This window comes from Pelodiscus sinensis, chromosome 9, assembly GCF_049634645.1.
Source record: "Pelodiscus sinensis isolate JC-2024 chromosome 9, ASM4963464v1, whole genome shotgun sequence".
NCBI lineage: Eukaryota > Metazoa > Chordata > Testudines > Trionychidae > Pelodiscus > Pelodiscus sinensis.
This window is the reverse complement of record NC_134719.1, coordinates 25,833,632-25,859,084: the sequence shown is the minus strand read 5'-3', so window position 1 is coordinate 25,859,084 and position 25,453 is coordinate 25,833,632. Positions and strand designations below refer to the sequence as shown.

Here is a 25,453-nt window from a genome sequence, read left to right as displayed (position 1 = left end):
CGACGGAGGCATGTAGATTAGCCAGATCGGAAGAGGGAAATGAAGTCGCGATTAAAATAATCGCGGCTTCATTTAAATTTAAATGGCTGCCCCGATCTGCCGATCAGCTGTTTGTCAGCAGATCGGGGCAGTCTGGACGCGATGCGCCGACAAAGAAGCCTTTCTTCATCGGCACAGGTAAACCTGGTTTCACGAGGCTTACCTGTGCCGATGAAGAAAGGCTTCTTTGTCGGCGCGTCGCGTCCAGACTGCCCCGATCTGCCGACAAACAGCTGATCGGCAGATCGGGGCAGCCATTTAAATTTAAATGAAGCCGCAATTATTTTAATCGCGGCTTCATTTCCCTCTTCCGATCTGGCTAATCTACATGCCTCCGTCGAAGGAGGCATGTAGTCTAGACACACCCTAAGGGTATGTTTACACTTGCCTCCTACTTTGAAGTAGGAAGGCAAATGAAGCATACCGAAGTTGCAAATCAAGCCTGGGACTTAAATATCCCATGCTTGATTTGCATGTTCCCGGCCAGTCACCATTTTAGAAATTCACTAGCCCAGAGTAACTGCCCGCGTCTACACGCGGCAGTGAAATGGGAGTCCGATTTAAAGCCCTAACTCAAATTAGCCCTAACTCCAATTAGCTGGTATTCCTCCTGCAATGAGATTTACCAGCTAATTCAAATGAGGGGCTATACAGACTTATTATTAGGCTTTATAGTCTGAAAAGTTTGGATGCCGACCATGGTGGTGCTGGTGATGTATGCAATAGTTGGTTCTGGGCCATGGCCACAAATTTCCCCCCCCTGCACCGGGTCTGGTGCCAGCAGGAGTATCATCTGAGTTATGGTGACCACGGGAGGTAATTGGTCCGGAGGCACTAACCGATACAGTGCTGCTGGGACACCATAAGGTGGTACTGGGGGCCTGGACTGGAAACTTCCTTGTGCCGCTGGTGCCATTAAATGTTGTGGTGCCAGAGTTGCTGGTGCCGCTGGGGTAGGCATGGCTGCTGGCAGCGGTCCCTGCGAGTGTCCCAATGCCAGTAACATCACCAGTGCTGGCTCTGACAGTGCCGGACCCAAGTGGGTGCTTGGCACTGCTTGGGGCACCTCAGATTGTGCCAGGATTGGAACCTGGGGCTCAGGGTGCACCTGCTGACGTGGTACCAAGATCTCGGTGCACGGGAACGAGGTCAACTCATTGAGCTCCCACAGTGCATCAAATGTCTCTGGGGTCAATGGTATCCAGGGTTCTTCAATTACCACCTCTGGCACCAAACTCTCCCTCCGCATCAGGCTCTGCCAGCACCTTGCCAGTCCCAGGGCCTCATGGTGCACCTTCAAAGCCAAGTGCCCCTCCTTAGGACACTCTTTGTGGTGGCTTCTCTCTGGAGATCGCCCCCTGTGATCTTTCTCTCTCCTCGGTTCTGGGGACCGTGAGCAGTGCTTTGGGGACTTCGAAGATGCGGCAGAGTTTTTCCGAGATACCTCTAGTTGTGTAGACATAGATGTACAAAGCTGGCTAGCACTAACTAGCCATGCTTCAGAAGATACAATATAGTTTCTCATTTGATGCACCTGCATAACACTGATCACTGCTAATGCGCTAAGCCTGCATATAGACAACTCCCAACCCACACTATATTTTGATAGCTCTGTTATCATTGAAAATTTCTTACATAAAAAGGTAGGATTTTTTAACTGACAAATCAATGTATTACTACTGTAGTTTTTGCTTCTAAAGTATACATTCAAATTCTTATTGCAAATGCCTATTGCAATTTTATCTCATTTTTCCTCATGTTATCCTTTACAGGAGTAGTAGTTGAAGACTCAAGAATATGAAATGCTGCTGGTAATATTTATTTGCACCAATCCCTTATTTTCATCCTCTTAGAGTGAGGAATCTTCATGCATACCAGTTCAGAACTTTGCACTTGCCAGTATTTACGACTGGAATATTTGAAACTTGGCCAATCTTGTGCAGTAACACTGTTCTGTTCCAAACGAAAGGACAGTTCCTCCCAGCTGCAGTCACACAACTGGGAGTCGGAAGTTCTATCTTACCGAGGTGGGAACAGAGAGCTTTGTTCTTTTTTTATTTTTTACATTCTGATGGTAGTTCAAATAAAATGGGTCTGACCATGGAGTGTAGGAACCATAGTCCATCAGGTATAACATGACAGCAAAAGATTTATTTAAGTAAAAAAATCTCAGTTGGGCTTGCAGTATATTTTAGGTTTTATAGTCTGCATAATCTTATTTAAAGGTATTTAAATAAAAATCCCACTTATTCTGCCTGTCTCATCAAAAGATGAAATTCTTTGATCTTCTAACCCCTTAGAAAGCCCTATTTTATGGGGTGATAGCTAAGTGCATCCAGGAACATGCTGAACCCTGTTGACTCCAGGATTGCATCTTGCAAGGCATCACAGCTAGGTACTGAGGCATCACAGCTAGATACTGCCTGACTTACTAACAGCAGCAGCCCTACTAACTTCTATGGAGTTATTCGTGAAAAGTAACGTGAACAAGGATTCAGCCTTAATTCTTCAAAGCACACTGCTACTGAACTGAAATGTACTGACTGTCAAGAACCCGCTGAAAGCATATGGTTAGAAGCTGTAATCAAATATTTTTCAGTATTTTAGGTTTTCTGTCAACATTGTAAAATATCATTACTCTCAATACATTGTTTTAATAAGTTTAATGAGACTCTACAATTTGCATTCAATAGATACCAATACACAGAATATATGAAAACACATATACATGTAAAGTTAAACTTTTTTTTTTTTTTTTTTTTTTTTACAATTCAGCCAGTATGAAAGTACACAAGATATATCTATTCACAACAGAGTGGAATGCAAATATGCTTAATTCACTGGTCAAGTACCTCAGTCTAACATTATTCTACAGCCCATGAAGCAAAATTCTCACCTCAAAAGGATGAACTTATTTATGCTATGAGACACATTTACAACAGGTTATATACAGTAAGGAGGCCACATTCTGCATTACATCATACTTACATTCATTTCAATGGGACCACATGGGGAGGATGTCAGTACTGATTCTGGACCAAAAATTTGCCAAAGTGGAACAGATATATATGAAGTGAAGTAGGTGATGTTAACACTGTAATTTTTCTTACAAAAGCAAAACTTTCCTGCTTATAAACACTATTCTATCACCATTTTGGTACTAAACACAAACACAGTTACAAAAACAAAGTTTGTTCTCCCTTAATCTTCTCTTGCTTTAGAAGGAAATGAATAAGCATGATCTGTTATGTTACAATGTTACAACAATGAACTAATAATTGCTTATTAAGTGTCTTTTTTGTCTTTGATGAATTATGTGCATCGGTTAGTAATCCTCCTCTCCTTATCCAAGACAGTCTCCTGTCTTTTGTTGAAAAACGTCAACTTGGTGGAGATCATTAGTTTTGCACTACACTTAACCAATTCTTATTATGTGTTTCATCTACCCTAGGAGAACAGTGGGAACTGCAGTTGTAGATTCTTCTCCTTTGGATCATACTCAATAAATACTGAATATCAATGCTGACACTTGTATCAATCCCTTGCTCTTCAAGAATGCCTTCCTATTACATAATAATGTCACAGGTTGACTGCACATTCCTGCGTGAATTCTCAGTCTCCACATATCTGATCTTATTCTCATGGAAGTCAAGGGGAGTTTTACCACTGACTTCAATGGGGGAGGATGATCCCTCTAAGAGTACAAAGTGAATGTCACTAGTGTTATTACAATGACTTTCAAAATACTCAACCGATAACTGGCACAATAATTGGCAGCTAGAAGCATTACTTAAATGACATAGGAATACAGATTACTTTATTTTCCACAATATTGAACAAATGATTTTCAGACAGCTGGAACTGAAAGTTACATTGTATTTTGATATCAAATGATTGATAAACAATACAAAAAAAGCGTTATATAAAAATGGGACGGTAAAATTAGTTGTGAAAGGCCCTTTTGCAAGGTTCTGGCAGCCTTCACATACATACTGAAGTACTCAACTCTCACTGAAGACATTTAGCACTTCAGTCTTTGATCATAAGTTTGCAAAGGAAGGCATAGATACACCTATAAAAATAGACTGTACTCCAAACCACTCCAACATTTGCTCACATAGGTGCCCATTTTCTTCATACAAATTCTTATTTGCATGCACAAGCATGGGCCTCTGCATACAAAACAGATATACTGTATATATGGTGTTGCAGATATACTTGTAACACCTTTCAAAATGTGTTAAGTTTTTTGACCAATTCTATTCTTTATACAAACTCACATGGGTTTAGGTTGAAATGTGTTTGCTAGTAACTCAGTGGGAATACTCAGACGAGTAAATGTTACAGGATTGGGCTCATAATTTTCATCTGTTCTAAGAAACTACATGCTGAGCTTAAGTGTGGTATAGAGAGACTAGTAATAAACCCACATGGGTTAAAAAGTGCCTGCCAGGTCTGAAAACGTAATTGTAAACAGGAAACAATAATTGAGAGAGTTTGATTCTAGCTGGGTCCCTCCACAATCCATTTTTGACCCTATGCTACTTAACATTTTTATCAATGGAAGAAAACATAAAATCATTACTGATAATGATTTGCAGATGACACAAAGACTGGAAGTGTGATAAATAATGAAGAGGAGAGGTCACAGATACAGAGTGATCTGGATCACTTTACAAACTGGTATAACAAACAACAGGAATTTTAACAAGGCAATGTAAAATCATACATTGCAGAACAAAGAACATAGGCTACTCTTACAGGATGGGGGACTATCTGGGGAAGCAATTAATCTGAAAACAACTGAGAAGTCAGAGCAGATTGCATTGTGTCCTCAATGGCTAATGAGATCTTTAAAAGAAAAACTGAGGAATATCAAGTAGAAAGGTTATATTACCTCTGTGTTTTGGCATTAGTGCCATCACTACTAGAATACTGTATCCAGTTTGGTGGCCACACTTCAAGAGGTCAGCTGAAAAACTAAAGAGGATTTCCAAGAAGAGTCACGACACTGATTACATGATTAAAGGATAGGAAAATATACCTCATAATAAATGACTGAAGGATCTTATCAAAGAGAAGGGAAGGGGTGGCTTGGTCACAGTATGTAAGTACCTATACTGGGAGCAGAAATTTCACACCAAGGGCTCTTCAATCTCTCACACAAAATTACAAGATGATCCATTGTCTGAAATTGAAGCTAGAACAAATTTAGACTAGAAATAATACACTGGTGGCACTCAGACATCAGAATAACTTATCAAAAGTTGGGATGGATTCTCTATTACTGCAAATTTTAACATCAAGATTAAATGTTTTATTAAAAAATATGTTCTAATTTAAGCACATCTATTGGATCTGAAGCTGGAATTAAGTCAAAGGAGTCCTATGTTATGCAGGAAGTAAGACTAGTTGATCACAGTAATCCCTTCTGTTCTTAAAAATCTATGAAGACTCTCAGTTGAGGTGCCATTATATAACGAATGATTACCTTCTCTATTACTAAACTCCAACCTCTCCCTCACATGCTTCTTGAGCCGAGCACTGGTGACCATCTATACTCACATGACTCCCAGCTTAATAGTTTCTACCACTGTGCTCTGTAGTGAGTGGATGATTGTATTTTTGCTGTTGTAGGCACAGAGCTGTGGAACTAACTCCTGTCTGAAATCCATCTTGTCTGATTACACTCCATTATGGAAAAACACTTCTTTCACCCAAATATGTTTTTAGGGCACTCTTGGAATAGCAATATCAAACTGGTAAACAATCAGACCACACCACTCACAGTCTGAATCAAGAACTGAATCATTTACCCTCATATTATGACAAAGACTAACAAATGTAAAGGTGTTCTCAGTGTACGATCATTACACCCACATTATTTCTTCATACCCAGTGTGTTCAATTTTATTGCCCTGTTGAACTAAGTGGCTGTTGATTTATTTGTTTGGAACTAACTGGTGACTCAGAAATTGCTGCAACCTTTAAAGAACTCTTGATGGAGCTGAGTTCCCACATATGCAAGTTCATGATGTGCATTCCACAGCATCTCCTGGCAATCTTGTAGAGGTTTTTCAGCACAGCTTTCCTTAGAAGAATGTATACCCAGGGATCTAATATTTGATTCCATGTTGCCATTCGGAGAGCGAAAAGTATTGTTTCACAGGTTTCCATTGAACGATTTTCATTTATTCCGATATTGGCCATTGTCACCTGGAAAATGGAATTTTTTAATTACATAATTAGAAAACCATTTTAAGACAGCATATAAATGACAATGATTATTTCAAATTATCTTCTCAATGCAGTATCCGATAATCCTCACACCAATGAACGCTCAATAGCAAAATAAGTCTTTGCATAAAAATAGTACATTTCAATCCTGAAAAATACTCATAATTATTTTATAAATATTATGTATGTTTAATTAAGCTAGTCAGAAAATTTCCTGCAGAGTTCTGGTCAACAAAATTTGCTAATTCATCAAAATCAGATCATTTTGCAAAGACAGCCCAATTTTACTGAAGTTCCAACCGAACCTAAGGCAGGGTTCAAAACTCTGGTTAGCTTTCTGCCAGCTCAGTCACTTCTGTTTCCACGGTTCAAGGTTCTGGGGCAACCTCCCCTGCCTCCACTTATCCCCCCCAGGAATTGTCCAGGCACTGGAACACCATTCCCTTTTGATGAGAATTTCAGAATTTATGGTTTTAATTCCTAATTGGAAGGGAACTAGATTTCAAAATACCAAAATCCTCTATGAAACAGAATTACCTTTCTCTGCACAGTTCTAATGTTTAGCTACTGCGGTGCCACGACCCCAGGAATGGGAGCTGGCTGGCAGCTAGCTGAAAAATAGAGAGGAACAGATAGAGTGGCCAATGATATCTAGATAAATATTACTAAATATTCTATGAAGTCTAGATGTAGATTTTCATTTATACAGATAATGGCCATTTTCATTTGCAAAATTTTTGCACATTGACCTAGCTTCTCACTTCATTTTCTAAGGTTTCATGAACATTAAGTCTGCAAAGGAATGCAACTTATCTGCCTCAAAGACAAAGGGTTGATTTGCCTCCACCAAGATTCAGACCAGCAGATACAAAGGGCACTATGTATTGCAAACCTAATGCTTAGGCCAGTAATCCACTCCCTCTTGCTAAAAAACACCTGCAGGATTTCATTCATCCTCAGAAGCACTGGGAGGCAATTACACCTGTATTCCAGCATTACTGCTAATGCCTGACCTTATAGTTCCCTCAAAAGAAAACAGCTTTCATTTCCAGATGCAGTTCAACCGGACCATTTCAGACCAGGGAAACCCATACATTCAATAAATCTCAAAGGCACTGAGACCAGGCCCTCTTTATGGCTGGCCTCACCCACTTTCTAGGCTGCTGTGGGTTGCTTTAACAGTGGTTTTCAAACTTTTTTTCTCATGATCCAGATGAAGAAAATTGCTGATGCCCACGACCCAACATAATTTGACTAGACTGTAGGCTCTGAGGTGGGGCTGAGAATGAGAGCTTTGGGGCATAGGAGGGGGCTCCGGCTTTGGAATACAGGGGGCAGGGCTGAGCAGGAAGAGCTTACCTTGAGCAGCTCATGGTCAACAGTATAGCAGGGTTCCTAAGGCAGGTTTCCAGCCTCTCCTGCACCGCAGGCCATGCTGTACCCCAGGAGCAGCCAGTAGCAGCTTCCCAGCCAATGGATGCAGGGGCAGTGCACAAAGCTCTGAGCATCTTTCCCTCCACCCCCACTTAGGAACTGGGCGTGTTGCTGGCCATTCTGGGGGCATAGTGCAGTCTGTGGTGCTAGGATAGGCAGGTAGCCTGCCTTAGCACCCACTCTGGTCACCTGATCACCCTATAGCAACGAGACCCAGTGCCTGACATTCAGAGTTGACTCGAGTCCCACAACTTGAACTTGAGTCCAACTTAAGTCACCTAGGTGACTCGACTTGAGACTCGACTCGGGCTCATTGTTTGTGACTTGAGACTCGACTTGAGACTTGCTAATTTTGTTAAATCGACTTGGTGAAAAAATTGTCCGAAAATGCCGATATTGATGGCTTGTACAAACATGACTTGACATTTTTTAAATTAAGACTTGAGACTCGACTTGAGACTTGAACTGTGGTGACTTGAGACTTGACTTGGACTTGACAATGACGACTTGAAGACAACACTGCTGAGATTCCACAATCATGACCCTAAGTTTGAAAACCACTTCTTTAAAACCCCACTCTCAAATAAGCAAAGGCTGATAGTGTCTTGTATCACTGAAATGCCTGCCTCTCTAGGTAGGCTTTTTGCCACCACGGACTTGCAGCCTGGCTGGATTCCTCTAGCCAAGTGAATAAAGCCCATTATCTGCTGGGGAATATTAAATTGTCTCTTTATAGAAACAACATTAAAAGCAGGAGACATTTTTATTAGGACTACAAAGTCCAAATTCTATCAGACTCAAAAAGGATGCAGCACTATTTAGTGTCCATTCCAAAGCCCATAAAAGGAGTTAGACAAAGTACTCTAATTAGGAAACAAGATACTTTTTAAGAGATGCTGTGACTACATTGATCTATTAGGTGTTGTAAGGATGGATCAATCTGTTCAAGGACTTGTCTGGTATTTGCACAAACAAAGAACATTTAAAAAAGAAAAAAAAAGAGTGAGAAAAGAAAGAAAACTATTGTTGAAGAATTTAAAAATAATCCTTTGTATTCCTAGCTCCTGAATTTAATGTAGCAAAGAGGAAGAGCGATGCATCTGACTACAAGTTGAAGGACGCAACAGAGAAAGAACATGAACTATGACTGCAACTATTTGTACGAATGTTTCCATATGAGCATGTGAAAGAACTGGGAGGACCCATAGAAACGGTCTGAAAAAAAAGCCTGGTAAGTTTGGCAGGAAGATAGCTGGGAACTGGTGTAAAAGTGAGGAATGTCTGAGTGCCATGCCAGTATAAACAGCTTTAAGTCAAATTTACTGAACCTGCTTTTCATTCTTCAATCATTGAGCGCATTCTTCTCTGACATCAACAGTCCCCTGAAACTTGATGGCTCTTGTGGCTTCTGCACTTGTGATCTAGTCTCATGAGGGCTTTTCATTTTATTTATTAGAAGCTCAGTCCTGCAAGCCTCACACTCATACAGCACTCACTCATGCAAGCAGTTCCATAAAAGTAGTCTCCAGCAAAAAGGAAGCTCAAGAAAAAGTAGCAGAATTTAGTCCTAAAACAATTGCATTTCCAACCATATTGTAACTTTATCTTTTCGGTATTAGGAAGAGAACTTGATTTGCTAATCACTAAGCATTATGTCCATTACATGGAGAGTTCATGATGATCTGTGGGGTTATCATAAGCAGAAACAGATTCCTTAAAGATAAATGTAACGTTCCAATAATTCACTACTTCAGATTGGTTGCTTCCTCCCTCTCCAGGAAACCAGCCACCAAACCCAATGGAGATCTCTTTCTTTTTTGATCAAATCCATTATCCTGGGCCACTTACCCATACTGAAGCTTGAGGATTGGAAAAAAATAGCATCTTTCCAGCATCTTTCTCCATTAGCCCACCACTCCCAACGGTGCAGGTTATCCTTATTCTTAACTATAGTTACCTCCAAAGAGGCAGTATTGCCTACTAAATTTCACTGTCTTGAGGAGCAAGTTGTTTTGTCCTATATTCTTTCATCAGAGACCCAGGAATGAAAGTGAATGCCAACTTTCTTACTCAAGTAATGCCTTCAGGTAGTTAACCCATCCACAATCTGAGTGGTGCAGGCACAGGAAAATGCTTCTTCTATATCTGCTATCCCAGCCTTTTAAGCCTATGAGGCAGCTATATAGCTCTAGGCTAACTGAAGCAAACCATCCCCAAGTCCCATTATTGGTGGCATTCCCTTAAATATTTCCCATAGTACTTAAACAGCCAAAGCAACAAGCCTGGAAGAAAAGGTGCAGGAAGAGCCAGATAACTGGGGGAAGCTCATGCATAATTATCCCCAAATCCTTATATCAGAAAACAAAGGTGAGAAGGGAGAGCACAGGCCCTGTTGGGGAAGGTTGGCACAGACAGATGATCTCAGAATTCCCTGCCCATGAAATTAAGAATATGGGGAATTCAAGAACTTAACTGCAGAGCAAAGGATAATGTACAGTGAGTAGCAGCTCCATCTCTTGTGCCTACATTACATTTCACAAAATGTAGGTTAATTTTGCAACATATAACATGTTGGATGAAAAAAGTTTAAAACATTTTTCTCCAAATGGTCACAAGTCTTCTCTCAGCCCAACTTTACATCCATCAGATTTCTGCAGGTTGGCACTCCTGGAATGGCTCCCCAAATGCAACTAAAATAAAAGGGTGCCAAGATTCCACATCAGTCTTTAAATATAAATATCACATAGTTTGTGTTTCACTCCCATTTGGATCTCGATGACAAGAGAACAACTAATAGGCTGAATGGCACAGCAGCTAACTAGCATTCCAGTCACTATATAGAGACCTACAAACCAACCAGTCAAAACAAAAGCACATTTTGCAGCTAGTTACGACATAAGACATACTGTGATGCTGGCTTTTACATCTTAAGCCTAAATATACCCATCTCTCTCCCACTTCTCCCTCATGTGCTACAAGAAATTGCATAAAAGCAGGCCCCCTGGAGGAAAGCACGAGGCATAAACATACTAAGTACGGTAACTGATTATGCCCCAAGCAACTCAAGTAGGCTCCCCATTAATTATTAGGATGTGTCGAGGAACAAAAATATTGTCTTAGGACCCCCAATGTACTAGCACCAGAACTAACATAGCGTCCCACTTTTTATATGGAAATATAAGAATCCTGGGGTTTTGAGCAATCTTTCTCCCATAGATTGTTAGGCTCCACAGGTTTTGTCTGTGCCCCTCACTCCCCTTAAGAACAGCCGTCAAATACCCTGGAGAGTTTACAGAATTTTCTTCCTCCCCTCAGAGGTTTCACCACAGACCAGTATGACATGGTCTTATCTGTGGAAGAACATGGTCTGACAAGCTTTAATATAGCTAAAATAGTTTTTGAATATTGATCCAAGAGTTATGGTCAAATTACATTTTATTACTCACATACAGCAGTTACATTAAAGTGCTGCACATCTTCCCAAAAACTTGTGGAAAAATAATCTATCTGAATTTTATTCCTGGTCTGCAAAAGTTATTTAAATAGCAGTCTCTACAATTGGCATTTACAAGTAGCCATGTACCATACAACTGTGAGCACAAGCTGCCTAGAACAGCAGTTTCCAACTGCCAGGCCATGGACCCGTGCTGGGCCACGAACCGCTGGCTGCCGGAACAAGGCATTTCTAAGGGCCAAGACTTGGGTGCACTGCCCAACGCCTCCCTTCCCACCATGGCTGTTGGGAAAGTCGTGTTTTGCCCTGCCTCTCAGCCAACTAGAGCCAGGCAGGGGTGGGTGTCTCCTCCCAGATGTGGAAGAGTGATTCGCTGTGTGGTGGGAGGACCACACAGAGCCCGGCATGGCAGCCTGTGAACGGCCGCGACCCAGGCAGCAGCACTCAGCTGGCAGCTGAGAGGCAGAACTAGGTGGGGGGGGGGACTAGTGCTGGGGGGCTCTGGAGATGAGGGGCTCTAAGATGCAGTGGGCTGGTACTGGGGGGGGGCCCTGAGGGCAAGGCTAATACTTGAGGGCTCTGGGGTCAAGGCTAGTACAAGGGAGCTCTAAGGGATGGGGGGCCCTAAGAGGTAGGGGACTGAGGAGTAACAGTAGTTCGAATTAAGAATGTTAATTCGAACTACCTAGCCCGTGCCGTGTGTAGCCGCAGGCAGGTAGTTCGAGCTACTGGGCATTTAAAAATGGCGGAACCCGGGAACATGCAAATGAAGCCCAGGATATTTAAATCCCGGGCTTCATTTGCAAATTCGAATGACTACATTAGCCACCCTAGTTCGAACTAAGGTGTCTAGTGTAGCCATACCCTAAGAGAATGGTTGTTTCAAGCAATACTCAGTTGAACAGTTCTAACACTGAATTCTACTCTGCTGATAGAAGCTTTAGGAAGGATACCAAAAGAGATGATCTGCCTGATGCTGATACCGTGAATATTAATGGCCAGCCTCTCGATGTTTTCAATGGAAACAAGATGTGTCAAATCTTTGACTGCAATAGGAAATCTGCATGTGAAAAAATGTAGAATCTGCCATTTCTTTCTATGTCCATTTTCTAGTCTATTATTTGTGTCTACATTACATAAGTCTCTGGTTGTAACCCATAGTAGTGGTCATTAGAAAGATAAAGAAGCAGACATTTATTCATAATTATTTGTTTATAGTGTATGTGTCTTCTAGAGTTAATAAACCAAAAAGCTATGATTTTTTAAACACTAGGGGCCAAAACCTCATGTATATTCATTTAAGTCAACAGTTATGATGATTTATAACATTTACAGATCTGGCCCTAAGCAAAAGAGGATGTGGCTTTTTTTAAAATGCTGTAAAAAAAATTCTAAAATTTCATAAAAAACTGGCTCCCTTTTATACAAATAGCTTTACAGAAGTGTTCGTTAAAGGCTGTTCACTGAAACAGCAGGGAGAGTGAATCACTATTACATTTACTTAGCTGAAATAAATAAATTACAGCTTTTTTTTAATCACTGACAAACAAATTAATCACTATAAATCCTAATAAAGATGCTCATTAAACTATTTTATCTTTTATTATTAAAAAGAGAAGAGGAAAAAACCTAATTTTCATTTACAGATGATTTATTTGTCTCTAGTCTCCATCCCTCGGCTTCCGAGCTTAAGGTCCAACCCAAGTCACAACATCAAAGTGCTATGTAATTGGAGCCCCACTAGCCCCAGTCTGTTGACCCATGCAGGGAGACTTGCATCCTCAGAATGTGTAGATATAGAAAGCAGAAACAGACCCTGCCCCCAAAGAGTTTATAAGATAAGGAACTAGCTGCACTTCAACAGTAAGTGACTACTGTTATGTAAATATAAGATATCATTATTAAAGTACAGGTTGGACCTCCCTGGACTGGCACCCTCAGGACCTGAGTGGTCCCTAAGAAGGGAGTTTGCCAGACAAGGGAAGGTCAAGCGTCCTGCTCTTCCGGTTCTCCCCTCCTGGCTACCAGCCCAGCCACTGGCATGGCTCCACTCCCGGTTGCCGCCCTGCTCCAGTCTGTGGTGTTCCCTTCCCCTCACCGGTGGGGCTCCACTCCTCCAACCAAAGGGTCTCCCCTGCCTCCAGCTGTGTGCTCCCAGCCAGCAGAGACTCCATATCCCTGGCCCCCTGGGCTTCCCTGTTCCTGGCCAGCGGCACCTCCACAGCCCTGGCCAGAGCTTCCCCGGCCCAGTCAGCAATGGAAACACACCTCCAGCTGGCAGGGTCTCTGTGTCTCTGGTGGAGCTCTGCACTCAGCTAGCGAGACTCCCTGCCCACCCCTGCTCCAGATACTGGACGCTGGCTGGGCTTCCTGCCACCAGAGCACTGGCCCTCCAGTGCGCCTGCCTGGCTGAGATCCCACTTGCTGGCAACCTCTGTGGCTGGGGCTCTCTGGTCCAGCAACATCCATGATCCTTCTGTGATCCGGATGTCGTTGGACCAGAGAATCCCGGACCACAGAGGTTCAACCTGTAGTTCAGAATATTAAAGCTGGAGAAGAATGTGCAATAAATTTCACAGTTAGCACTTAGTCTCTTATCCCTACAGTACTCAGCAAGCAGAAACGCAGAGGTGGATAGGCAAAGTTAACTAGAGCCAAGCAAGAAATCAAGACAAGGATTTAACTAATGATCTCTTTAAAGTATGAACTGATCCTGCAGAACTGCTTGACATAGCTTTAATGGCTAGGTAAATATGGGGCACCAGCCAGGAAATATGTATAATCATCTGTGGGGGGGAGGGGAGAAACATGATTTCGCATTAATATCAGAATTAAATATCCATAATGATACTTGAGACAGCTTGGAGTATGGTTATTACACAACAGTATAGGACATTAATTTATTGCCGGGTAGAGAACTTAAGGCCCTGAGGCCAGATGCAGTCCCCAGCTTGCTTGGGTCAGACCCCCAGGGCTCAAAGCTCCTCCACCCCAGCATCGGGGAGCTCATGCTGGCATTCCAACCCCCGCTGCTCCCCGCCTGACTTAGTTTTCTGTGGGTCAGCAAGCTGCGACCCAAAAACGGTTCCCTAACCTTGATTTATAAGATGAAAACTGACCAATACAGGCAGTCCCCGGGTTACGTACAAGATAGGGACTGTAGGTTTGTTCTTAAGTTGAATCTGTATGTAAGTCGGAACTGGCGTCCAGATTCAGCCGCTGCTGAAACTGATCAGTTTCAACAGCGGCTGAATCTGGATGCCAGTTCCAACTTACATACAGATTCAACTTAAGAACCCCAGCCGTCCCCAAGTCAGCTGCTGCTGAAACTGATCAGCGGCTGATTCCAGGAAGCCGGGGGCAGAGCAACTCTGCCTCGGGCTTCCTGTAGTCAGCCCCTGGTCAGTTTCAGCAGCGGCTGACTTGGGGACGCCTGGGGCAGAGCAGCTGGGGTGCTGCTGGGTTGCTCCAGTAGCGCGGCTCCTCGGCGCTACTGGAGCAACCCAGCAGCACCCCAGCTGCTCTGCCCCAGGCTTCCTGATTCAGCCGCTGCTGAAACTGACCAGCAGCAGCTGAATCAGGACGCCTGGGGCAGAGCAGCTGGGGTGCTGCCCGGTTGGTCCAGTAGCGCCGAGGAGTGGCGCTGCGGGACCAACCCAGCAGTGCCCCAGCTGCTCTACCCCAGGCATCGTGGACAGAAAAGCCTGGTCTGCTGGGGGGAGGGGGCACTAGCTGCGCCCCCCCCCCCCCCCAGCAGACCAGGAAGACGCGGAGCAGCTTTTCTCGCCCTGGAGGACGCGGGCAGCGGGACCGCAGCGTATCTGGGCGTCCCGCCGCTCCCGTCCTATGGGGCGAGAAAAGCCCCGTTCATAACTGTGGATCCAACATAAGTCGGATCCTCATAACTCGGGGTCTGCCTGTATAGAAGAATTGTTGGAAATATTCCAAGTGAAATTATTTTGGCAAAGGGGGCTTGGGTCACATATTTACCTTTTAAAGAATTTATCTAGTCACATGATAAAGATCCAATCTCAGGCAAGGCAGCTACCCAAACCTGTTTATTCAGTATATGATACTTCAAACAAAAAAGGATCTGCGTGCATAACTATCTTAGCCAAAGAACATTGTCAATTGTACAGTAACCAAGAACATTATCAAGTGTACAATAACTGAGCCCAAATTGGAATGCTTCCTATTTTGGATCAAGTAACAAATTAAAATAATCTCTAATGAAATGAGCAGGTCTTAAAATGTTTTCTAACTGCAGGCATGCAAGTCAGAGAGAGATACTGGATATTCTTTTGTAGAAGATTTTGAAGATTGCTTTCATTCTGATTAGAACAAAACCCAAAATACAAACTCTTCGGATGTGTCTACATTGGGCCACTTATTCCGGAAAAGCGGCCGCTTTTCCGGAATAAGCTGCGAGCTGTCTACACTGGTCGCTTGCTTTTCTGGAAAAGCAACAACGATCTACTGTACAAAATCAGCCACTATTCCGGAAAAACTATTCTGCTCCCGCTCGGGCATAAGTCCTTATTCCGGAACACTGTTCCGGAAAAGGGCCAGTGTAGACAGCCCAGTAATCTTTTCCGGAAAAAAGCCCCAATCGCGAAAATGACGCTCGGGGCTCTTTTCCGGAAAAGCGCGTCTACATTGGCCACAGATGCTTTTCCGGAAAAAGGGCTTTTCAGGAAAAGCAGCCTGCCAATGTAGACGCTCCTTTTCCGGAAAAACTGAAAACGGAATAGTATTCCGTTTTAAGCATTTCCGGAAAAAGGTGCCAGTGTAGACGTAGCCATAAGGAAAGAATTTCAGAAAAAAAGAAGTTTTTCAAATTTGTCAAAACAAAGTATTTCAAAACACTTCAAATTCAGCTAACATCAAATATCAAATTTTAAAATCAAACCAAAACTAGAAGTTAACTGGCAGCCCGGCTGGGATGAAGCAGTACCTTTGCCCCTGGGATCCCATTTAAGAGGTTAACCGGTTAAACATAATATTTAAGTAGTTAACTGATTAAAATGGGATTTTACATCTGAGGCAAAACCCATTCCCATGCCAGCATTTGTAAGCAAGAGTGATGTCACTATTTTAGGGCTCTATCTTAAATATCAGTGTCAGTCTGATCAAATCAAAGCTCCTTTCCCCTTCCAGAGTCTCGTGACTACTGCAAGAGAAGAGGTTCACTACTATTCTACTCCTTTGCCAGAGTCCTTTTACTGCTGTGATGATAGTTTTCATCTGACTTTTTTTTCCTCTCAACCTCCTGTGAGTTGTACTAAAAATCCAGAGAATAATTTCTAAATAATCTTTGCGTAAACTATATCATGACTACTTTTAGAAAGCATTCAAACACACTTCATTTGAAAACTGACATGAACTCAATATAAACTCACATAAATAAGTTAAAAATGTTTCTCCTCCTCTGTATACCACGGCTAGTCTAATATCTGCAGCCCAGCTCTGTCCCATACAGCAAATTTTTTCTCTGGAAGGCTGAGACCAACTGGAATTTTACCGAACTTGAGAAAAAATAAGATCACTTATGAAGAATAAGACAACATTTGTGAAAATCCAGCATTACCTTAGAAGTACATAATAGAGCATAAAGTCCATGCTTTAATCCTATACAAAGAGCACACAAAAAAAAAAACCCCATACCACTATTTGTAGTCATTTCTATGTAATGTGATGTTCTAACTGCAATGTTATGGTTTCACTATAGATATTTTATTTTATTCAAACATATATCTGAGTGTAGGATGGAAAGTCGTTAAATAAATGCGGTATCAGTGTAAATAAGTGTAACTCCAGTAAAATCAATGGACTTATTAAGATTTACATGAGCTGAGGATCTGCTCAACCTCTCTAAATAGATAAAGCATTGCAAATATTGAGTATACAAGTGTGAAAGGGCATATACATGTGAATGTGTTTGTGTATGTATGAGCTCAGGAAATTCAAAGCCCTGATTCCCACAGCAACCATAATTATTTATGTATGGGACTATATGACTTTTGTGTACATGTATATACAGTACCATACTTAAATAATTGTGGCTACTGCAGAAATCAGAGTTCTGAATTTCCTCATGTTTGCTTGTTTCAATTCCAACTAATCTGATATAAATTTATCAGAGACTCCTCCAAACAAACCCAAAACAAAAACTTTATAAACCCAAAATGAAAACTTTATACACAACATAAACAATTCCTTTGACTAACAATAAACAGGTGAAATTTTAGCCAAAAATAGCCAATTTCTTTTCAACAAATGTATAAACACTTAAAACACAGGTTTATAATACATAGTAATGTTCAAATAATAAAACCATTTTATATATTATCAGTTAATTCAGGGGAAATCAAACAGGAACAATAACTAAATTCTCTCTATATTAAAGGACATACTCTAAAACAGGGGTCTCAAAGGGTATGTCTACACTACCCTCCTAATTCGAACTAGGAGGGTAATGTAGGCATACCGCACTTGCAAATGAAGCCTGGGATTTGAATTTCCCGGGCTTCATTTGCATAAACCGGGCGCCGTCATTTTTAAATCCCGGCTAGATCGAACCCCGTGCCGCGCGGCTACACGCAGCACGGAGTAGCTAGTTCGGATTAGGTTTCCTCATCCGAACTATCTGTACTCCTCATTCCACGAGGAGTACAGCTAGTTCGGATTAGGAAGCCTAATCCGAACTAGCTACTCCGTGCCGCGTGTAGCTGCACGGCACGGGGTTCGAACTAGCCGGGTTTTAAAAATGGCGGCGCCCGGCTTATGCAAATGAAGCCCGGGAAATTCAAATCCCGGGCTTCATTTGCAAGTGCGGTATGCCTACATTACCCCGCTAGTTCGAACTAGCAGGGTAGTGTAGACATACCCAAACTCAATTTACCTTAGGAGCAGTGCCAGTCCTCAAATTCTCCTAATCGGCCAGCAGGTCCGGCAAAGCTCTAGGGGGCAGCAGTCTCTGCGCATCCGCCCCCATGTATCACTGAGCCCCTCTTGATGGCCCGCGCATTCCCCACCCCAACATAACCCCTACCCCCGGAAGTGATTAAAAACCTGACAGGGGCCCCTCCCACCACTACGGCAGTGCAGCAAAGTTAGCATGGCTTCTAGGTCCTAGATTCATGTCACTGCTAGCCAGGGGTTTAAAAGTGTACTCTGTTAACCAATGAATCGATAAACAGAAACGTATAGGTTAATGCTATAGACTACACGCATCTTCCCCACCCCTCCCGCCGCGTGCCAGTAAATTTTTTAGCAGGTTGACCAGGAGGACGGGTCCGAGACCCACCCCTGCTGTGGCTCTGCATTTCAAGTGCATTAGGAGCCTGGCAGGCAGAAAGCCCAGCTCAGTTCCGGCTCATGCCAGATCTGGGAGCTCAGACCATAACCCCCCAACAAGGGCTGCTGCCACCCCACACTGCTGCATCTGTATCAGAGGCAAAAGCGTGGGGCAACAGGCAGCCAGTCTGCAAGGGGAGCTGATACAGAGGCAGCAGTGCAGAGTGGCAGGGGGCTCCTCGAGAGTGGGATCGGAGCGCACTGGCTGCCAGTCCCACACCCACGGACTATAGAATAGTTGAAGTAACCTAGGGATGTGAACAACTAGTCGACTATCCAATAAGCAAATGCTCATCGGATAGTCGACAGGATAGTTGACTAGTCGCTTCCCCCACTCTTGCTGCCCTTATCAGAGAGGGGCAACAAGGGGGGGGAGGGAAGAAGAAGGGGTACTTCAAAATGGCAGCACTTCACAGAGCCTGGGGACAGCTGCTCCGTGCTGCGCTGCCGCTTTGAATGCCATGGGGAGCCCAGTGTCAGGCTTATTGTGGCATTTCAAAGCGGCAGAGATGCATGGATCCCAGGACCTGCTGGGGACTCCCCAACTGACCCCAGGCTCCTTGCAGTGCCGCCGCTTTGAAATGTGTGAGGAGCCCAACGCTGGACTTCCTATGGCATTCAAAGCAGCAGCGCCACGTGGAGCCTAGGGTCAGCAAGGGAGTCTCCAGCTGACCCCGTGCTTCAGCACTTTTACCTTTCAAGTGTAGCAACAGCCCTAGATCTTAACATCCTTAGAGTAACCTATAAAAATTCATGAGGTTAATCAACTATTCAGTTAATCGATATTTAACTTCCCTACGGCTAGCACATCCCTATGACTCCAGGGGAGGTATGTGCAGAGGCATCCCATCCGGAGATGTAAGCTGTGAAACAATGAACACATTTTGTGAAACTGACTAGATTTCAGTGATGCCAACTCTCCTGATTTGATCACAAGCCTCCTGATAATTGAAGCTTTTTTGGAGGGCATGGAAGCACCTGGGTCTGGGAATTTCACTACTTGAAGCACCGCTATCAACTGTGATTGCTCAAATTTAGTAGATTATATTTGTTGGTTGGTGCATGGTATTAGAAGAGAACCCCAGCCTTCTTTTTCTTTTCTTTTTAAGGAAGACTTTAGGTCTCATGGTTTGTGGAGAAAAGCTAGAAAATAAGCCCTAAATTCAGTCAAAGACCTCAAACACCAACTACCAAATAAAAAGGTCCCTACATATATTTTTATCTGTGATTACAAGCCATTCTCTTTTTGGGGGCAAGACTATTTCATGAGTTTTGAAAGCTTGGGGTTGGCAATACAGTACATGCAAGTTGATGGCGTCCCCCCTAGCTCCAGAAGTGCAGACACAGGATACTACAAAAGACATGAAACTGAGTCCCCACTCACCCCCATTTCCTCACACTGGGATGCCTTCCTCCCCACTAACATCCGTGCTCTCACACTGGAATCCTGTCTCCCCCATAATAACTGCCTTGCCCAACTGGCTGCAGAAGCACGTCAGCTTGGGCGGATCCTTGGCCAGCATGGTTTGCATCTCAGAAGAGACAGCTAGCACGACTTTCTGAACCAAGCGGTGCCGTCTGTGGCCAGGACTATGTGGGCACAGGGAGCCACATGTGTGGTACGTCCCTGCCCTCTCCTGATTTAATACTATTCCAATATATTTCACAAAGTGCTTGGACTTCAGATGGCCCCCTGGCCAGGAGTTTGAGAATCCTGCTCTAAATGCTGGTTGACCATCAAGAGCCTACTAGATCTGGAAGAACATATCCCCTTCTGCCAATGAAGCTTGCAAGCCTAATCAGCTCATAGCAGATGATTTACTATTTCATAAGAACTCAAAAAAGACTGTTTTCAGTCTTACAGATCCTCTTACTTGGGCTAAGTAGCAAGTCTGAAGAAGTAATAATTTCTAGAAGTTATTCAATAGAATCAATATTACAAAGATGATTAAGGATAGAAAGATTCTGCAGACCTTTTCCAGGCAAAGGCCTCTCTTCTTCCTTTCTCCTATAAAATTAATTCATTTTTTAGATTAAAGTAATAAGCTCTTTAAATGGGCTTGAATTGGGACCATGTGCTGGACTCATAAGAGTAATGGCTATTTCTTTTTAGGCTTCTACAGAAGGTCAGCATCTTTTTTGGATGGGTCAGCCTACTGCAAAGACAGGTTGCAATATTAGCAAGGTCTGGCACTAAATTATAATCATTTTCCTATCAAGATATTCCGTTTTTCCCTTTGCAGCAGAAAAAAAGAACCATGTAAACCAATTTACAATAGTTTTCTAACATCTCAAACTCACAAAATGTAAGGAAGACTCCATGATAAAAAAAAAAGTGGAATGGTTTCTAATCATTCTATTTTAAACTCTGTCATTTGCAGAACAGAAAGATTAAGGGAGCCATTTATGGCACTCTTTTTTCCCCAGTAGCAGCAACTTTTCAAGAGCTGCTTGATCTGATGAGTGAAGAGATTTAACATTACTACCAGCAATCTTCAGAACACATTTGTACTGATTCAAAGGCTAATTTATCCTTATTCAAATAAAAAGCTATTTCTTTTTTACTGGCACACAGCATCTTCCATAAAGTTAGCCTGAAGCTCATGAAATAAGCACTGATATCCCTTCTTTATGAAATTTTCCATTCAGAAATACCTTCCCCCTCAAATGCATGACTCAGCAACAAAAATCACCTGCCAGAGTCCAGAAGAGAGATTCCACTCTATTTTAAAGCTATTTTATTTGTCAGGAAATGAAAGGAAATTCAGCATTTTCTGGAAAGACACACAGAAAAAAAAGCAATAGGCAGATATAAATGTGATGAGATTTGTACACATCAGCGTAAGGTAACATGAGAGAGATATAACCTGCTAAGATCTAAAAATGTGATATTGAAAGCAGCAATGTAGAGACAGACTTCAGCGTCAGCATGAGAAATACACTGATTATGAACTTGTAGTGTAATACCACCATGCCAACACATGTATGATGTGTTGTAAAACAAAGGCTTTCTACTATACTGATATAACTAACCCGGGGTGGGCAAAAGGGCCTCCACGGGCCAGATCTGGCCCACCAAGCAAGTTGATCCGGCCCACGGAGGCCCTGCTGCTCCCCCCCTCTCCCAGGCCAATCAAGGCCCACCCTGCAAGGAGACTTCACGCACTCCCCATACCCCAAGACCTGACTGCCCTAGAGAGGAGGGAGCACAGGAAGTCTCCTCCTACCCTAAAGGGGCTCAGCACTTAAAGTCAACCGCCAGCTGATGCTCAGCTGTCAGCTGACTCTAAGCCTGGTGCTCCCTTGCAGGGCGGGGGCCAGGGAGCGAGAGACTTCATGTGCTTCTTCTCCCCAGGCCCTGATTGACCTGGGGGCAGCAGAGGGAGCACAAGAAGTCTCCTCCCACTGCCAGGGGCACTGGTAGCTAGAAGGAACCACTAGCTGTTCAGAACAGCTGGTGGTTCTCTGATGGGGGAAGAGGGGCAAAGACTTTATGTGCTTCCCCACCCCCAGACCAATCAGGGGAAACACGGAAATCTCCTGGCCCTGGCCCTGGCCCTGCCGCCTGAGGCCCCATCCCTTCCGGGGTGGCCCGGGGCCACTTCAAACATTTCTGAAGTGGCCCCAAATCAAAAATTATTGCCCACCTCTGAACTAAGAACTAGATCATCACCTGATGTTAATCAGTTCAGCACCAATGACCTCCAAAACATTTTGCCAATTTATATCAGCTGAGAATCTAGCCTTAGTGATGGAATTCTACATGCAGCAGCCCAGAATAGGCAGCAAACTGCACTCCAACCACATAGCCTCACTCACTAGCACGCCCCTCTCTCCATCTCATTTTTCCAGCTATACTCTACCCAAGTTTCCCTGCATTAGTGTTATGGCCAGTTCTAGGTATCTTAGGTCCCTTTAACCTACATAACCTTGGGGAGGTAGTCAGAATTAGGACCCCACCCAAGAGTCCTGAAACCCAGCTCCTCGCTGTAACCACTGCACCAATCCTGCATTTCAATAAAAGGACAGTGGAGAGTTAGAGTAAATTCAGAGAAGAACAATTAAAATAAACGGAAAATATGTTTCTCCATAACTGGAATGTGATCCTGTGCAGCAATTTATTCTCAAACCCATCCCATGTGGCATGACAGGAAGTACATTTTACTCATCCAAATAGCAAAATATTGAGAAATTCAATTATCCCTTCAACCACAGAGAATTTATGTGCTAAATTCAGAATCTGTTCAACTGAATGTATCCCAAAAACACTGCATTTCAAGGCACAGGTTAGGCAGCATGTCACTGTCAAAAGAGCAGCTCTGTGTAACAGACTGTATAGTCACTGAAATTCATGCCACAAAAATGCTGCAATCCCTTCTGCTTTCTTCAGAAAGCCAAGCTCTCGGGGGCTGATCTTACTCAGAAAAAAATTCCCATTTGCTCTGGTGAGTAAAGGTGAGCAAGAATTGACTCTTGGCAACAGAAAAATGACTTGATACAATCGGGCTAGGCACAAAAGTTACGTGTTAAAATGTTTGGGAAATAGTAGCATGAAACAGCCTTTTAGAGCCATGATGTCCAACATGCTAGCCACATGTGGCTATTTGGCCAGTTGAGTGTGGCTAGTTGGCTTGAACAATGTGGCTGAGTGTGGCTAGTTCACTTCAGAACTGGTTGGACATCACGGTTTTAGAGTATCAGCTGTGACTCTGATAATCCACAATAAGCATATATACTCATTGGGACAACTGATGCAACACATGGGTCATGCCAACATAGGGAATAGTAAAGATTTTTCATGTGGATTTTCCTATGAGTTCTCCCATCATAATGAAAGGAAGGAGACTGCCTCTTAATGGAATAAACAGCATGGCCAGTCTCTCCAAACTAAAGATTCCCACAAGAGCTACATTAATCTAAGGGAGACTATGGAGGCTGCGCTCCATGCTGCATCTGTGCTCTCTTCTGCTCCCTTGCAGCATGGCTCCTCCATGAGGGCAGAAAGCACATCCTCCCACAGCCCTGCTCACTAGTGGCCTGCTCATTTCTGACAGGAAAGCATAAGAAAGTTTCTGGGTATATCTACACTGCAGAGTTTTTCGGAAAAATGGCCATTTTTCCAGAAAAACAGCCATTTTTCCAGAAAAACTACACTTGCGTCCACACTGCTATTGCGTTCTTTTGACAGACAGCTGAATGAATGGAGGAGGTTTTCCAACATGAGGAAGACGCCTTTTCCCAAAAAAGCTTTTTCAGAAAAGGCGTGTGGGGTCGTGGAAGAGAGTGTTTTTTTGAAAGAAGAGGCCCCCAGGAAAAAGCACATGTGCCCTGATGGCCAGTCCATCCACAGTAATCACAACTGAAATGTGAGATAGCGTCCAATCAATGTGGATGCTCTCTTTTGAAAAAGCACATCTCTTTTTCATTGCGCTTTTTCTGTGTAGATGCTCTCTTTTGAAAAAAGATTTTTCCAGAAGAGCTTTCAGAAAAGCTTCTTCCGAAAGAAGCTTGTAGTCTAGACATAGCCTCTGTCTCAATGGATATTAAGAGTCCGGGGTATTTTTATTATTGTATATTATGATGCATGTATTTGTATTGCACGAGTATGTAGAGCAGTGATTGGCAACCTATACTAGCTATGCAACCTATGATTGGCTTAAGTTCATCTCAGTGGGCTGCAAGATTGTCATAACCAAGATGGTCTCCCAGGATAGAGTAGTTTTGCTAACTGTATGTGCAACCTACAATTTGAGAGGTGTTCTAACTGAATTGCAGCTGTGTTTTGATTGGACACATCTCTTATCAGCACACACCTCATTTCACCCGTCCTTTATGTGCGTGTCACTTTAGTAATACCGGTAGCTAAAAAACTGTGGACAGAAACCAGAGAAATCTGGCAACCCTGCATGTAGGCAACAGAAACGGTCTTGAGGGTCTCCTAGAACCGTGAGGGGCTGCTTTTGCTAACATTGACCATCCACAGGTACTGCCTCCAGCAACTCCCAGTGGCCTCAGTTCACCATTCCTGGTCAATGGGAGCTGCAGGAATCCCCTTCACCTGCAAGTGCGATCCCTGCCGCTTCCATGGGCCAGGAACAGTGAGCCATAGCCCCTGGTGCTTTGAGGGGCAGTGCCTGCAGATGGTCAACATGAACAAAATGTTTTGCGGCATTCAAACAGATTACCTGGATGGGCCACATGCAGCCCATGGTTTGCCCAATACTGACCTAGAAGATCCAACCATGATGGAGAGCTATTGTCCTAGAGATTGTAATTACACAGAGAAACAGACAGTCCTTGCCCAAAGAGCTTGCCATACAAACAGGATGCTTTGGCACAGAAGGAAGTGTTAACTAAAAAAAAAAGTTAAAACTTTAATGCAATATAACAGTGGGTGTCAATCAATGGACAGATGTGCAATATTTGGGAACACTGGTGATGTTATTAATTATAAAAAAATTTAGAAAGTTGGTGTCATTCAGTATTTCATGGTTTACAAAGAAGACAGTTACACACAGCAATGCGTACATGTGTGCTGGTAACAACAAACAAACCAGGCTAGGTCACACCTCACTAGGCATCTCATGTCAGCACAACTCCCACTCACATCAAGGGCTCTAGTGTACTAATTCTTCAGGATAGAGAGCATGAATAAAACCGGGGGTGGACAATAATTTTTTATGGGGGGGGAGCCACTAAGAATTTGGAAAGTGGTCAAGGGCCGCACTCTCATGATATTAATGGATGAGGCGCAGGGTCTGGGATGGAGGTTGGGTGTAGAAGCGAGGTTGGGGTAAGAGAGGGAGATTGGGTGAAGGAGGCAGTTGTGACCTGGGGCACTGAACTGGGGTTGGATTGTGACCTAGGGCAGGGAATTGGGGTACAGGAATTTGGGTTGTGAGTTAGGGCAGGAGAAGACTGATCTGGGAGAGG

General features: G+C 43.3%; 1 protein-coding gene across 4 annotated transcripts in view; it reads right to left on the bottom strand.

Moving 5' to 3' along the window:
* Window positions 1–3,022: 3,022 nt before the first annotated feature.
* The window catches only part of PTGFR (prostaglandin F receptor), a 205,740-nt gene continuing 183,309 nt past the window's right edge, over window positions 3,023–25,453 (bottom strand). For all 4 annotated transcript variants that reach the window (XM_014580179.3, XM_006136305.4, XM_006136303.4 and 1 more), the window contains one exon: window positions 3,023–6,255. In XM_014580179.3, the coding sequence (XP_014435665.1) occupies window positions 5,950–6,255 (306 nt within the window). In that variant the 3' untranslated portion in view covers window positions 3,023–5,949. The remainder of the gene's footprint in view (window positions 6,256–25,453) is intronic.